Genomic DNA, 13481 nt, shown 5'->3' with positions numbered 1-13481 from the left:
CCATAACCTGGTCCTCGTTAATCGCGTCCGACGTGTAAACCCACTCCCCGCACTAGGTTCCTCCAAAACTCTCTGCAAAACCCTAATCAGTTACCTCGGGTTTTCGCCCCAAATTTTCCCGCTTCAATCACCCTCAACTCTCATACTCGCTCTTCACTTTCAATCTGATGGTCTTGCTTAATTTTCATTTTTCACCTGAAAATGTTGCACTTTCTTTCCCTGCTTCTTCTTCTTCTACTACCACTGTCTTCTCCTTTTCCGGCGACTGGTCCTCACATTGCCGATGTCAACATACTGCTGCCTCCCAAAATGACACACCCAGTTGAGTACAGACTTCAAGGAAGTGATGGTTGCTTCAAATGGTATGTCTCTAATTCCGACTCTGTATGGGAAGTTCGAGTCAGTTTGCTTGCACCTCGACTAATTTATCCTGTCAAATGTAACTTAGGTATATATGAGAAGAAATTACTTAGCTTATTTGCTTATGCCTGGTCTCAGGTGGTTTCCGTTCAAACTACATGGACCGTTTTAGGCTACAACTTCATGTGTAAATTGCTCTTAATGTTGGTGTATTAGCTATAAGAGTATAGGTGGTACGTTTGAAGGAACTATTGAGCTTAGTTTGGTGTTTTAGTTGTGCGAGTAGAGGTGATCGATTTCAGTGAACTTTTGAGCTATGTAGGCATTCTCTTAGCTCTGTTCTCTGTTTAGTTCTTGAAGTTTATGCTGGCGTTTTTTTCTGTTGCTGATTGTTACTTTGTCTTGCTTTCTTTTGGGAGCTGAGGTTTTGATGATGGGTGATCCATTTTTCTGAATAGGCTATTAATAGGAAGTTATTGGGGGTTTCAAGAGCCATGATAAGTGAAGTTTGAATAGTTTATGATTACAAAGGATATCAATAGTAACATATATTGCTAAGTGTTTACTTTGATAGTATTAGATGCAAAATTATTCAGGCTTGAATAATGTTTTTTGCTTCTTTTTTATGCTCTATGTTTCATAGAACAAATCTCATGCCATTATAAGTTTATTGAGCACTTTAAAGCCATGATTCATCACCTGATTTTCTATTGACAACTGATACTCTGACCTCTTAAATTGTGAAAAGTTGATGCTGGTGTAACTTTTAACTAACTTTCCACTTCTTAGAAACTCTTCTTATGGATTTGTACTAATATTTTTCTCTCTGCTTTCCGTGTGTCTGCCTTTTGGATTTAGGACATGGGATCATCACGATATTTTAGCTGTGCTTCCTGAATACAATGTGAGTAATCAATGCTCTACAAGTGCCCGCTTGAAGTCAATTGCCCCTTATAGTGGTCGAAAGGAGACTGCTGTCTATGCGACAGACGTGCACACTGGAGCTGTTATCCGATGCAAAGTTTACATTGACATCTTCTCTAGGATCCAGATATTCCATAGTTCTATCAAACTTGACCTTGATGGCCTGGCTACTCTACGTGTCCGTGCCTTTGATACTGAAGGTACTTTTCTACTTTAATAGTTTGTGTTGATTAGTTTTAGTTATTACTTTAGTTTTTGGACAGAAGACAAACAGTTGATTGCCTAAGAATAAAAGTGTGCAAGATTTCATAATTTAAATAGCATTCGAAACAAAAGTAGGAAGCCATTTTCTAGCTTAGTAGACTGTATATTTCTTTCAGCTTGTTCTTCAAAGCCATCATTTGAAAGTGCACTTGTACTGTGCAATTCCCTTCCCGAACGCGTAACAGTCCTTGATTGCTAGTTGTTACCCTACTGTTTTGATAACCTTAGATATTTCTGGAAATAGTGTCTCGGACTCTTTAACTGAACATGACTTTTTGCTACTTTAGGCTGGGATCTTCAGTTCATGTGTTTTACAAGTGACTGATCCCCATATTTATACTGGAACCATATCCTGAACCAAAAATATGGTTTTTATCTGATATGCATTGTGTGGTTTCACTTTGTTCCTCTGAAAAGTAACTCATATTCTTCCCTGTTCTAAAGAGGTTTTTGAAACTGGTATTTTTCATATTCTTCCTTGTTTCAAAGAGGCTTGTTTCTTATTGTTTGATGTGTTCCTATTTCCTATATTCTAATGTGTCCTGATTATCTCCGATAAAGTAGAAGTACAAAAGAAAAACTAATATTACAGAATTTAGTATATATTGTACATTTTCATAATAAAATTAATCTTGTATATGATCTATATGGAAAAAAGTACATAATTCTTTCTGTATCATAAGAAATGAAAAACCACCTCTAAATCTTATTCTTCTTGACATTCACTTAAAATTCTTAAGGATTAAAGAGTGTCACCCTTTTTTCCTTCTTTTATCTGGTGGGTAGATTAGCCAAACATAAAAACCAAGGGTTTGAAACAGTCTTACAGACTTATCTAGTACTGTAAAGCAACTAAATGCTCATAGAAGTATCCTGTAGGTAATAAATGTAAAGTTTTCTCCCAATTTTTTTTATGTGATGCATGTTAAATAACAATAATATCTTATTCTCCATAAATCTCCATACATGCATTATTACCATTTTATTTCATTTTTTTAGTGGTAATAGTTCCGATTGTTTAATATGTATTTGCTGATTTTTCAGAGAATGTTTTCTCGTCTTTGGTGGGCATACAATTCTTGTGGGACCTAATGCCTGAAACTGATGGATTGCCTCATCACCTGAACCATATCCCTTTGAAGGACTCTCCATTGAGTGATTGTGGTGGATTATGTGGTGACCTAGATATCCAAACAAAGCTTGAAAATAGTGGTGTGTTTTCTGATCTGTATGTTGTAAAGGGGACAGAAATTGGCCATGAAATAGTGTCTGTTCATTTGGCTGAACCATCAGTTAAATATATGGAAGATAAAATTGTCCTAACCGTGGCAGAAGCTATATCGCTGGAGCCTCCTTCACCGGTTTGTGTCCTTATTGGTGCGGTTGTTCATTATAGTCTTAAAGTTATCCGCGGGAATATGCCACATCTTGTAACCTTGCCTTCTGCTTTTCACCGATGGTCTGTTTCAAACTCCTCAGTTGCTCAGGTAGATAGGATGGTGGGTACTGCTAAGGCTTTGAACTTGGGAATAACAACAGTAACTGTTGAAGATACTAGGGTGGTTGGTCATACACAAGTGTCTTCTTTCTATGTTGTCCTCCCAGATTCCTTATCGTTGTATATATTACCTCTATCTCTTTCTGGTGATCATATAGAAGGAACTGAACCAATATCCTCTGTGGCACGCTGGTATGTAGTTTCTGGTCGAGAATATCTCATTCAAGTAAGGGTTTTCTCGAAAGGAACATGGGCACAACAAGAAGTTTACCTTACGGAAAATGATGACGTTAAGTTGCATGATGACCCATCAGAAATCTGGAGTATAGTTTCCTCATCCAATCGCGTCAGAGAGAAGGGGATATCCAGAATCCTAAAAGCTCTCTCATATGGTCTGGGAAAACTGACAGCAACTCTTACATATAGCACTGGGCATGAAGAAACAAAGGAAATTCTCAAGGTTGTTCAAGAAGTTATGGTTTGTGACCAGGTGAAGTTCGGCATGGAGGGTGCCTCCGGCAGTATTACTCTTCCTTGGGCACCTGGTGTTTATCAGGAGTTGGAGCTAAAGGTTACTGGGGGCTGTGCAATGGTGTCTGGTGACTACAAATGGTTCTCTTCTGACATGGCTATTGTGTCGGTATCTACTTTTGGAATCGTCCAGGCAAAAAGGCCTGGAAAAGTTACTATAAAGGCAGTCTCGGTTTTTGATTCTCTAAATTATGATGAGATAGCTGTTGAAGTGAGTTTGCCTTCTTCAATGATAGTGCTGCCTAATTTGCCGGTGGAGACTCCTGTAGGTTCATATCTTCGAGCTGCTGTGACATTGAAAACAGTGGATGGTGGCTTATTCTACAAATGTGATGCTTTTACCCCGTCCATCAAGTGGAAAACTGGAAATGACGCTTTCATTGTTGTGGATGCTGGTGAGACCTTCATTTCTGAAAAGCAAGAAAGTCTTCCAATTGGTTCTGAGAAATATGTCCCTGCATGTGCATGGACCTATGTCTATGCTGCTAATTCCGGTCAGACGATGCTACATGCAACATTGTCAAAAGAATTTCAACAGTATGATCACTCTACCGGCGGTTCTATTGTTCTGCAAGCAACCTCACGTATTGCAGCATTCGTACCTCTCATTTTGCACCCTGCAAGTGATGGAAATCAGTTTGGTGGTTATTGGTTTAATTTGGTACAGGCTGAAGCTGATAATCGCTTAGAAAATATGGAGCATCTATATCTTACCCCTGGCACATCTTTTGAAGTGATGCTTCGTGGTGGACCTAATCGATGGGATCAGGGAGTTGAATTTGTTGAATCCGTGGAAAGTTTGGATGAACACAATCTTAGGGTTCAAGATGGGCCTATAGTTAATCAAGAATTTACCAGCTATGGGAGCACATACAGAATCAAGTGTCAAGATTTTGGAATCTTTAGGCTTCATTTCAAACGTGGGAATTTAATTGGAGAGGGGCATCCTCTGCCTGCTGTATCTGAAGTGCAATTGTCACTCACATGTGGTTTCCCATCATCTATAGCATTAATAGCTGATGAAACTGTTAATTCTGTTGAAGTGATCCAGTCTGCAGCTCAGGCTGACCGTGGCAGTGGAAGGGTTCGTACTTCCCCAGTCACAATAGCAAATGGGCGCACAGTTCGACTATCAGCTGTTGGCATTAGCGAGACTGGAATAGCTTTTGGAAATTCATCTTCTCTTCCTTTGAAGTGGGAGCTTAAAGATTGTGATGATCTGGCATTTTGGGATGATATCCACAACTTAGCAATGCTATCGACTTGGGAAAAGTACTTGGTCTTGACAAATGCAACTGGACTCTGTGTTGTACGAGCAACAGTTGCTGAATCGGTTGATTCTGTTAGCCATCGTCACACTCTTAAACATTTTCCAGGCTCTGAACATGATCTTACAGATGCTATACGTTTGCAACTTGTTTCATCCCTAAGGGTCTATCCAGAATTTAGCTTGTTGTATCTCAATCATGATGCAAAATTGAACCTGTCAATTACTGGAGGAAGTTGTTTCATTGATGCTGCAGTAAATGATACCCAAGTTGTGGATATAATTCAGCCTGCTCCCGGTTTACAGTGTGTACAACTACTACTGGCTCCTAAAAGTTTGGGAACTGCACTTGTGACTGTTCGAGATGTGGGGCTTGCTCCACCTCTTTCTGCTTTCTCTGTGGTTCAAGTTGCAGATATGGAATGGATTAAGATTACATCTGGAGAAGAATTGAGTATTATGGAAGGGAGTTCACTATCGATCGATTTTCTTGCTGGAGTAAGTGATGGAAATACTTTTGATCCTTCACAGTATGTTTACATGAATATTCGTGTTCACATTGAGGATCATATAATTGAACTCGTCAATGAAGATGATTTTTCCTGTTGTGATGATGGATATGTGAATGTGCCTAACTTCAGAATACGGGCAACGCGTCTTGGGATTGCCACACTGTATGTCAGTGCTAGACAGCATACTGGACATGAGATACTGAGCCAGCCAATTAAGGTAGAAGTCTATGCGCCACCTAGAATCGATCCTAGTGATATTTTCCTTGTACCAGGGGCTTCTTACATGCTTACTGTGAGGGGAGGCCCAAAAACTAGTGCATACATTGAGTTTGTCAGTATGGATAATGAGGTCGCAAAGGTCCACACAGCCACAGGACTAGTTTCTGCAACATCACCTGGAAACACCACCATAGTTGCCAAGATGTACAGGAATGGAGATATCTTTATTTGTCAGGCATATGGTGAAGTTAAAGTAGGTGTTCCTTCTTCAGCAATGTTAAATGTTCAAAGCGAGCAGCTAGCTGTTGGCCGTCAAATACCAATAATTCCCTCCCTGTCCGAGGGGAATTTATTTTCATTTTATGAACTTTGCAGAAATTATAAGTGGATTATAAATGATGATGAGGTGTTGAGTTTCCAAGCAGCAGACAGCTTACACGTTGGAAATCATGGAATGCACATATCCAGGGAGAAAGGCAATGGCCTGACAGGGTATGTGGGTGACAATGACCTTGGTTTTATTCAAGTATTGCATGGAAGATCTGCAGGGCAGACGGATGTTACAGTTTCTTTCTCCTGTGATTTTGTTGCTTACAAATCTTTTTCAGAGTCAAGATCATATACTGCATCTATTTCCTTGTCAGTAGTGTCTGAGCTTCCACTTGCTCTGGGATCACCAATTACTTGGATTCTCCCTCCACATTATACCACGTCTGCTCTTTTGCCTTCAGCTTCTAGAACTTTCAGTAAAGGGGATCCAAGTATAGGTAAGGTTACTTATTCTATATTAGGAGACTGTAGAAGAAAGGCCGAATTGGAGGAAGATGATCCTATACTCATTGATGGGAGCAGAATAAGAACAAAAGAGAGTGGCAATCTTGCATGTATTCAAGCAAAAGATAGGTCAAATGGAAGAGTTGAGGTGGCCTCTTGTGTGAAGGTTGCTGAAGTGACTCAAATACGTTTCACTGCAGAAAAGTTGCTGGTTCACACATTAGCAATTGGTGCTGAAATTGATGTTCCAATCAAATATTATGATGTGCTTGGAAATCCTTTCCTTGAGGCTCAAGATGTTATTCCGTTTGGAGTTGAAACTAACTACCATGATGTCATCTCTGTCGAGGATGCAGTTGATGGCACTGGAAATGTCCATCTCAAAGCAATCAGTTATGGTAGAGCTCTTGTGCGAGTAGGTTTTGCCAATGAACCAAAGAAATCTGATTATGTGGTGATTCTTGTTGGTGCTCATTTGCATCCTCAGAATCCAACTCTTCACCTAGGAAGTGGTCTTAACTTCAGCATAGAAGGTCTAAGTGATCAAGTATCTGGTCAGTGGTTTACTAGTAATGCAAGCATTGTGTCTGTGGACCAGCTATCTGGACATGCCAAGGCAATAGGGGAAGGTTCTGTACAAATTATCTTTGAGTGTTTGAATATGAAACTGCAAACTACAGTTACGGTGTCACAGCCAGAGATGATGTCTGTTGATGCTCCAAGGGAAATCCTGACAAATGTGCCGCTTCCTGCAAATGGATATAGCTTTCTTGTAAAACTCAATGATGCTTATCGCCACAAGTATAAATCTGCTAAAAACAGGGCAATTTTCTTGTTTGATTGCCTGGTTGATCCATCTTATGTTGGTTATGTGAAGCCGTGGGTTGATCTTGATACTGGTAATTCATATTGCCTTTTCTTCCCTTACTCTCCAGAAAGTTTGGTACTTGCCACTCCAAAGTCAGGAGGCATTAAACAGGATTTAGCTGTTACTATTAAGGCATCACTCATCGGAGAGCAGAATATCTCAGGATCTGCATCAGCACTTTTTGTTGGAGGTTTCATCATTCCGGGAACAGAAGGAGATTCATTGCAGTTAAATCTAACCCCACAATTTAACAGGAGTGTCCTCACTGTTGTAGGAAACACAGATGTGAGTATCTACTGGCATGATCGGGAACGGCTAGCTGTCAGACCCATACATGGAGAGGATTCTCAAGGAAGAAGCCGTGCACAGTATGAGATCAAAATTCGCAGAGCAGAGAAGTTTAAAGACAAACTGATTTTTACACTCCCAGCAACTGGTCAGATCATGGAAGTTAATGTTAACTATGAACCTGAAGAGAGAAGGGCAACAACTGCTAACCTTAATCTATGGGCTACTGCAGCTGCTTGTTTCATCTTGCTTATAGTCACAGCCACTGTATTCATTTCTTACTTGGATCAACCTGTGAGGTCCCGACCATCTGCTCCTCCTGGCACGCCAAGTGTAGCTGCACCTGTAACTCCTGAGCGAAGCAGTCCTGCTGGAGTAAGCGAACATTCCCCTCGGACACCTCAACCTTTCTTGGATTATGTTAGGAGGACAATTGATGAAACTCCATACTACAGACAAGACTTTAGGAGGAGGGCTAACCCTCAGAACACTTACTAGCATATTGGTGGGCCAATTCTCCCCTTCCCTCCTCCCCCTTTTGCCTTTGCCAGATATGCCAAATAGTTTCTCAGGTAATTGCCAAAGGTCTTGAATCTGGCTGCAAACTTTACAATGATAGTGGTGTAGTTTTGTTGGTGTAATTTTGTGTAGAGTATTGCAAGCTGTGTCATTGGATACTTTCTTGAGAAGCAGGCTCATCTGCCAAAAAAATTCTTGTGTCCTGCTTTCTGCTGGAAAAGGCAATATAATATAATAGCACTTTCCACAGTATAACTTGCCTATGCACAAACTAGAAAACATCTCCTGATGAAGCAGTTATGATTTTGTGCTCATCATATTTGGTAAAATCAGGTCTGAATGTGAAGACAATTTTTTAATTGCTGCACTGTCTAATGATTTTGATTATTGCACTATGAGTCTATGACTATTTGGCTCGAGGGTTTCTACACCATCTATTTCTTTTTATAGATACTTCTGTTATTGGAAGGAAGTAAAACAATACTGTAAACCTACAACAATTATGCGAGCTTTATTTTAACCTAAATGTATGTACAGATGCAAAATTCAGTAGTAGTGTGAATTTTTTTTGGTTTCCTACTCGATATTGCATTGAAGTTCGACTAAATTCGGATTTGTGAAGTGAGGATGAAGTAATATTTATCACTCCACCACAACGCTTATTGGTAGTAGACTAGTAGTAGTGCGAATAACTCTTAAGTTGAAATTGTCTGACCCAAATTTTGTAATTTCATTTGTTTATATGAAGATCGTAGAAAACTTCTAAGCACAACTGGAATTCACTTTAATGAAACTTTACCTTTAAAGGATTCAGTTGAGTAGTATAGTAGCAAAATTTACAGGAGGAATCAAGTAACTTCAAAAAATCTTTGAAGGGCAGTACTCGCAACTCTATTAGACTACAATCAGGACCACTAATACTTACTCACAATGTATATTATACACCAAATCATGTGACTTTACTATAGTAAAGTGATTTAATGAGGTAATAATGCACACATATAAATATCGAGTGTAAATAGATATTTACTTGCTGTTATTTATCATTTAGTATACAGAAATATCTTGGTGCACTTTTTGTTGTTTTCTTATTTGGTTTTATCCTTTCTATAAAATATATCCACAGCTTGTTTAAAGCTGCTAACTTTCTTATCCCCTGGCCAGAAATTCACTCCATAGACAAGAAAGAAATAAAAGAAGATGAGCATCTCAATCTATTCACCAGTTTCTCCCAAAAACCAATTAGTATTTTTGAAACTAAATCAGAATCCCCTTCTACTAGGTGATTCTGTTCTTCCAAAACGCGTTTCATTTGCTAGGAGAAAATGTACCACAAGGGCTCTGCTTTCATATTCCAAAGATGCAGTCTTGAAAGAGTTTCATGAGAAAAAAGCACTAAAGGTATCATTTTAACTATCACTTTTTTTGCGTGTTTCATAGTCCATCTATCAGTTGTTTCCCTTTTCCTACCCGACTAACACACCTCAACTATTAGTTATTACCTTTTCCTACTTGAACTATAGTTGAGGTACTTTTTAATGCATAGATGGTGAAGTTCAGGTAGGAAAAGAGAACAAGTGTATAAGATAAACATGGACAAAGGAAAATCATGCTAAAATTACTAATGATTCATTGTTCTGCTTCAGATTATCGCAGGATTGCAGAATCTGGACAAAGAGAATGTGGCTTCTGTTGTTACTGCTGCAGATAAGGTTTAGTCTTATCCATGGCCTCTGTGTTCTTTCACAAAGATAGGTCGAATGTTTTACAATTTCGCGTTTTTCAAAAGAAAAAAATAGGCTTTATGACTGTATGTTCTATCAAGGGCTAAGTAGGAATTGTAATTGTTAGGATTCTGTGTTGTGGAGTTTTTGAAATTTCATTATATGTACTAAGCCTAACTCTTTGATCTGCTTATAGGGAGGAGCAACACATGTAGATATAGCTTGTGACCCTGAGCTGGTGAAGCTTGCTATAAGCCTGACTTCCCTTCCGGTAAATCCTCTGTCTAAATTCATTCAATTTTTCCTTTGGCCCGCATTATGCAAGATTTAAACTGATCTATGGATGATGAGCTGTAACATAATCAACTGATCTACTGTTTCAACCTTCGACGTGAATTGTCCTTAGGCAACATTTAAATGATGGGACGACTTCTCAGGTCTAAATACGGTTCTTTTTGTGAAAACATTCATGCCAAATGTGCCTTAAACTTTATCTTCTACTCCATCAGTTAATTGCAAATTCTGTTATCTCTGACATTCTGGTTGAATCATATATATTTGTTGGTCCGTTCTACTTCCACAAATCATATACAATCGGAGGATGATAATAATTTGATCTTACATCTTCCTTGCAAGGAGTGCTTTGAGCTTGTCAGTTTAAAAATTTCACCATTTTAGGCATTTACGTCCTCAACCACTACCTCTTTTAGTTGCATGGATTAGCTTAAATCTTGTGTCACATGCATGCAGGTTTGTGTTTCTTCTGTAGATCCCGCAGCATTTCCAGCTGCTGTGGAAGCAGGAGCCTTAATGGTACGACTTATTCTTATAATTTTTCCATTCCGTTCATAAACACCATAAGCAAGAATATGAAATAGTTCAACACATGTTACATAACCTCAAGTTCTGTTTCATTGAGAGGAGTAAGTTCCTTAACCGTAGCTCATCATAAAGAAAAGTTATCTGGTGCAGGTTGAGATCGGAAACTATGACTCGTTCTATGAGAAGGGATTGGTGTTCTCTCCTGAGCAGGTATGTAGGATGCCTTTTCAGTCTCATAATGTCAAATTGATCAAAAGACTTGAGAACTAGCAACTATTACGAGTTTGATTTTGGTTAAGAATCTTTGTCTATTATGTCCATTACTTCTCACTATGCTGCTAATGCGTTTCAGATTCTGAACCTAACGAAGGAGACAAAGAGGTTACTTCCATCAGTGGTATTATCAGTCACTGTGCCTCACACGCTAAGCCTACCTGATCAGGTTTGAAAAAGCACATTCCTATGACATGCTAAGTTCAAATTGAAGAAAAGTCACTTTTTTTGTCGATCTTCATATCATATTCACAGGTCAAGCTGGCAGAGCAATTAGAACTGGAAGGTGTTGACATCATCCAAACAGAAGGAGGAAAATGCTCTACTCCATCAAAGGCTGGTGTCCTTGGGTTAATCGAGAAGGTAACACAACTCATTTGTAGTCGTATACTAATAAGGATTAAGCTATCTGCTGTATCTGTTGATACTATGCTAGTTGAAAGTGAAAAAGGAACAATCAAAGTTATTTCAATCGTCATGGATATCAATGTTTTGTTGTATAAACTTCATTTTGATATTGTTCATTTACATAGGCAACACCAACACTAGCAGCTGCTTATTCGATTTCAAGGGCTGTCAATATCCCCGTCATGTGTTCATCTGGATTGAGTGCAGTCACAGCACCAATGGCAATCGTAGCTGGAGCTGCTGGTGTGGTATGCCTTACTTACACTATCTTTAATCTTAGGGAACATTCTTCTTATATAGCAAAATATTTAAGGCATCTCAACAAAATCATTGAAACTTGTGTGAATGTTGAACTCAGGGTGTTGGCTCAGCCATCAACAAGCTCAACGATCAGGTGGCAATGATCGCGGAAGTCAAATCCATAGCTCATTCATTAGGATTGTCAACCAAGAAACAGAATTTATTTGAAGGGAGCAATTTGAGACTGTAATCCAATCTAATGTAGTAGCTCAAGACCTGAAGCAGTTAGGAATTATTATGAAACTAATAAAGATTTTCTAGCTCTAGTTTTTCTATTTTTTCCTCTCAGAATCATTTTACATTAGTTATTATAAAGGAATAATACATAAATATGCCTTTAACTTGGTCTCCTTTTACATTTATGCCCTCTGATTTTGGTGTGCACCAGTAGACACTTAAACTTGTATAAAGTTGAACAAATTGACACATAAGTCATACGTGGAATAATACAATTAGGACGCCATGTACGACTCAAATTGCCACGTAGGATGTCACATAGGCCGTGCGTCTATTTGTTCAACTTTATACAAGTTTAAATGTCTAGGGTGCACATCCAAAGTTGGAGGACATAAATGTGAAAAAAGACCAAATTAAATGACATATTTATGCTATCCTAAATGAGTAACTACAATATTATTTTGTTCCCAAACACACACATGAAAGAATATCATATCATATTATATTAAAAGTGGGAAGGTTTTTAGTTCAAAGTTGAATTACGAAAATGTCCTTCACTAATTTTTAAAATTGAAAATGTCTTTTACAAACTTCTTAAATAAAATAAAATAATGATAGCTCAACAGTTTTCTATCTTTTATTGAGCTTTAATTATTTATCCTTTTAGTTTTTGCCGTTAAACTCATTCCAACAACACTTAATGTTTTACACTAAATTCAATATAATTAAGATTGAAGATGAACAATCACAATCTCCTTAAATACAATCCAAAAACGTTTTTAATCATAATTTTCTTAGTTATTGTTGATCAATGTCTAAGGACTCGTTTGGTGTAAGGGATAATACCAAATAGTCCCGGGATTAAATTATAGTACCGCTTATTTTGTTGTTTGGTTGGCAAGTTCGGGATAACTTATCCCGGGATTAATAATTAGTACCGGGATAAGTTATCCCTAACCTAGGGTGGTATAGTAATCCCGGGATAACTTATCCCGGGATAAAATAGGTAAATGACAAAAATGTCTCTTTCAACCCTTTTGTTGTATCACTTTTTACCTTAATGAAGGGCATTTTTGTAAATAAATAAATTGTTCTTAAAATTTATTATTTTGAATATAACAAACCAAACACTCAATAAAAAATAATCCCAACACAACTTATCCCATCATAACTAATCCCAACATAACTTATCCCAACATTACTTATCCCATCATAACTCATTTTCAAACCAAACGACCCCTTAATGTTTTACACTAAATTCAATATAATTAAGATTGAAGATGAACAATCACAATCTCCTTAAATACAATCCAAAAACGTTTTTAATCATAATTTTCTTAGTTATTGTTGATCAATGTTTATATAATTTTCTGCCACAACCTTTTCCTATTCTTTACATTACAAAACTCTATAAAGGTACACAATAAGTCTTCTTTCTCCCATCTTTCCATCTCTTCATTCTGTCATTATTTTTCCCCAGGTATATCCATTGTTTTTATATATGTATTTGTGGTTTAAGTCTCATCTTAGTATGTTTAATTAGTGGTATGTTGCTTGATATGAAAAAAAAATGATTATCTTTAATTCAAAACTATTTATACCAACTTCTTAAGTTAATCTTTTGGTTCATATAATTAATTTGCACCTTATAGAAACAAAGATCAGATAGAGTTGGTCAAAAATTATATATGCATGGACAATGAGATATTAGAAAACATTGACCACTGAGATTAATGTTCATCGATTTTTTTTC

At 37.8% G+C, this 13481-nt stretch overlaps 2 protein-coding genes across 2 annotated transcripts; both read left to right on the top strand.

The window, feature by feature from the left end:
- On the top strand, positions 1 to 8573 carry LOC102591106 (nuclear pore complex protein GP210). Its single transcript, XM_006365502.2, has 3 exons — positions 1 to 362; positions 1219 to 1484; positions 2593 to 8573. Exons 1-3 carry the CDS (start codon positions 202 to 204, stop codon positions 8001 to 8003), a joined length of 5838 nt encoding a protein of 1945 aa, XP_006365564.1. The 5' UTR covers positions 1 to 201; the 3' UTR covers positions 8004 to 8573.
- Positions 8574 to 9133: 560 nt separating this feature from the next.
- On the top strand, positions 9134 to 11828 carry LOC102591437 (uncharacterized protein ycf23-like). The gene is made up of 9 exons (XM_006365503.2): positions 9134 to 9425; positions 9671 to 9736; positions 9945 to 10019; positions 10499 to 10561; positions 10721 to 10780; positions 10923 to 11012; positions 11099 to 11206; positions 11377 to 11499; positions 11610 to 11828. The coding sequence occupies exons 1-9, from the start codon at positions 9225 to 9227 to the stop codon at positions 11739 to 11741; spliced, it is 918 nt and encodes a 305-aa protein (XP_006365565.1). The 5' UTR covers positions 9134 to 9224; the 3' UTR covers positions 11742 to 11828.
- Positions 11829 to 13481: the final 1653 nt, after the last annotated feature.

The sequence above is a fragment of the Solanum tuberosum genome, unplaced genomic scaffold (assembly GCF_000226075.1).
Source record: "Solanum tuberosum cultivar DM 1-3 516 R44 unplaced genomic scaffold, SolTub_3.0 scf00552, whole genome shotgun sequence".
Taxonomy (NCBI): Eukaryota; Viridiplantae; Streptophyta; class Magnoliopsida; order Solanales; family Solanaceae; genus Solanum; species Solanum tuberosum.
The sequence above is the reverse complement of the archived record's forward strand: the minus strand, read 5'-3'. Positions and strand labels throughout refer to the sequence as shown.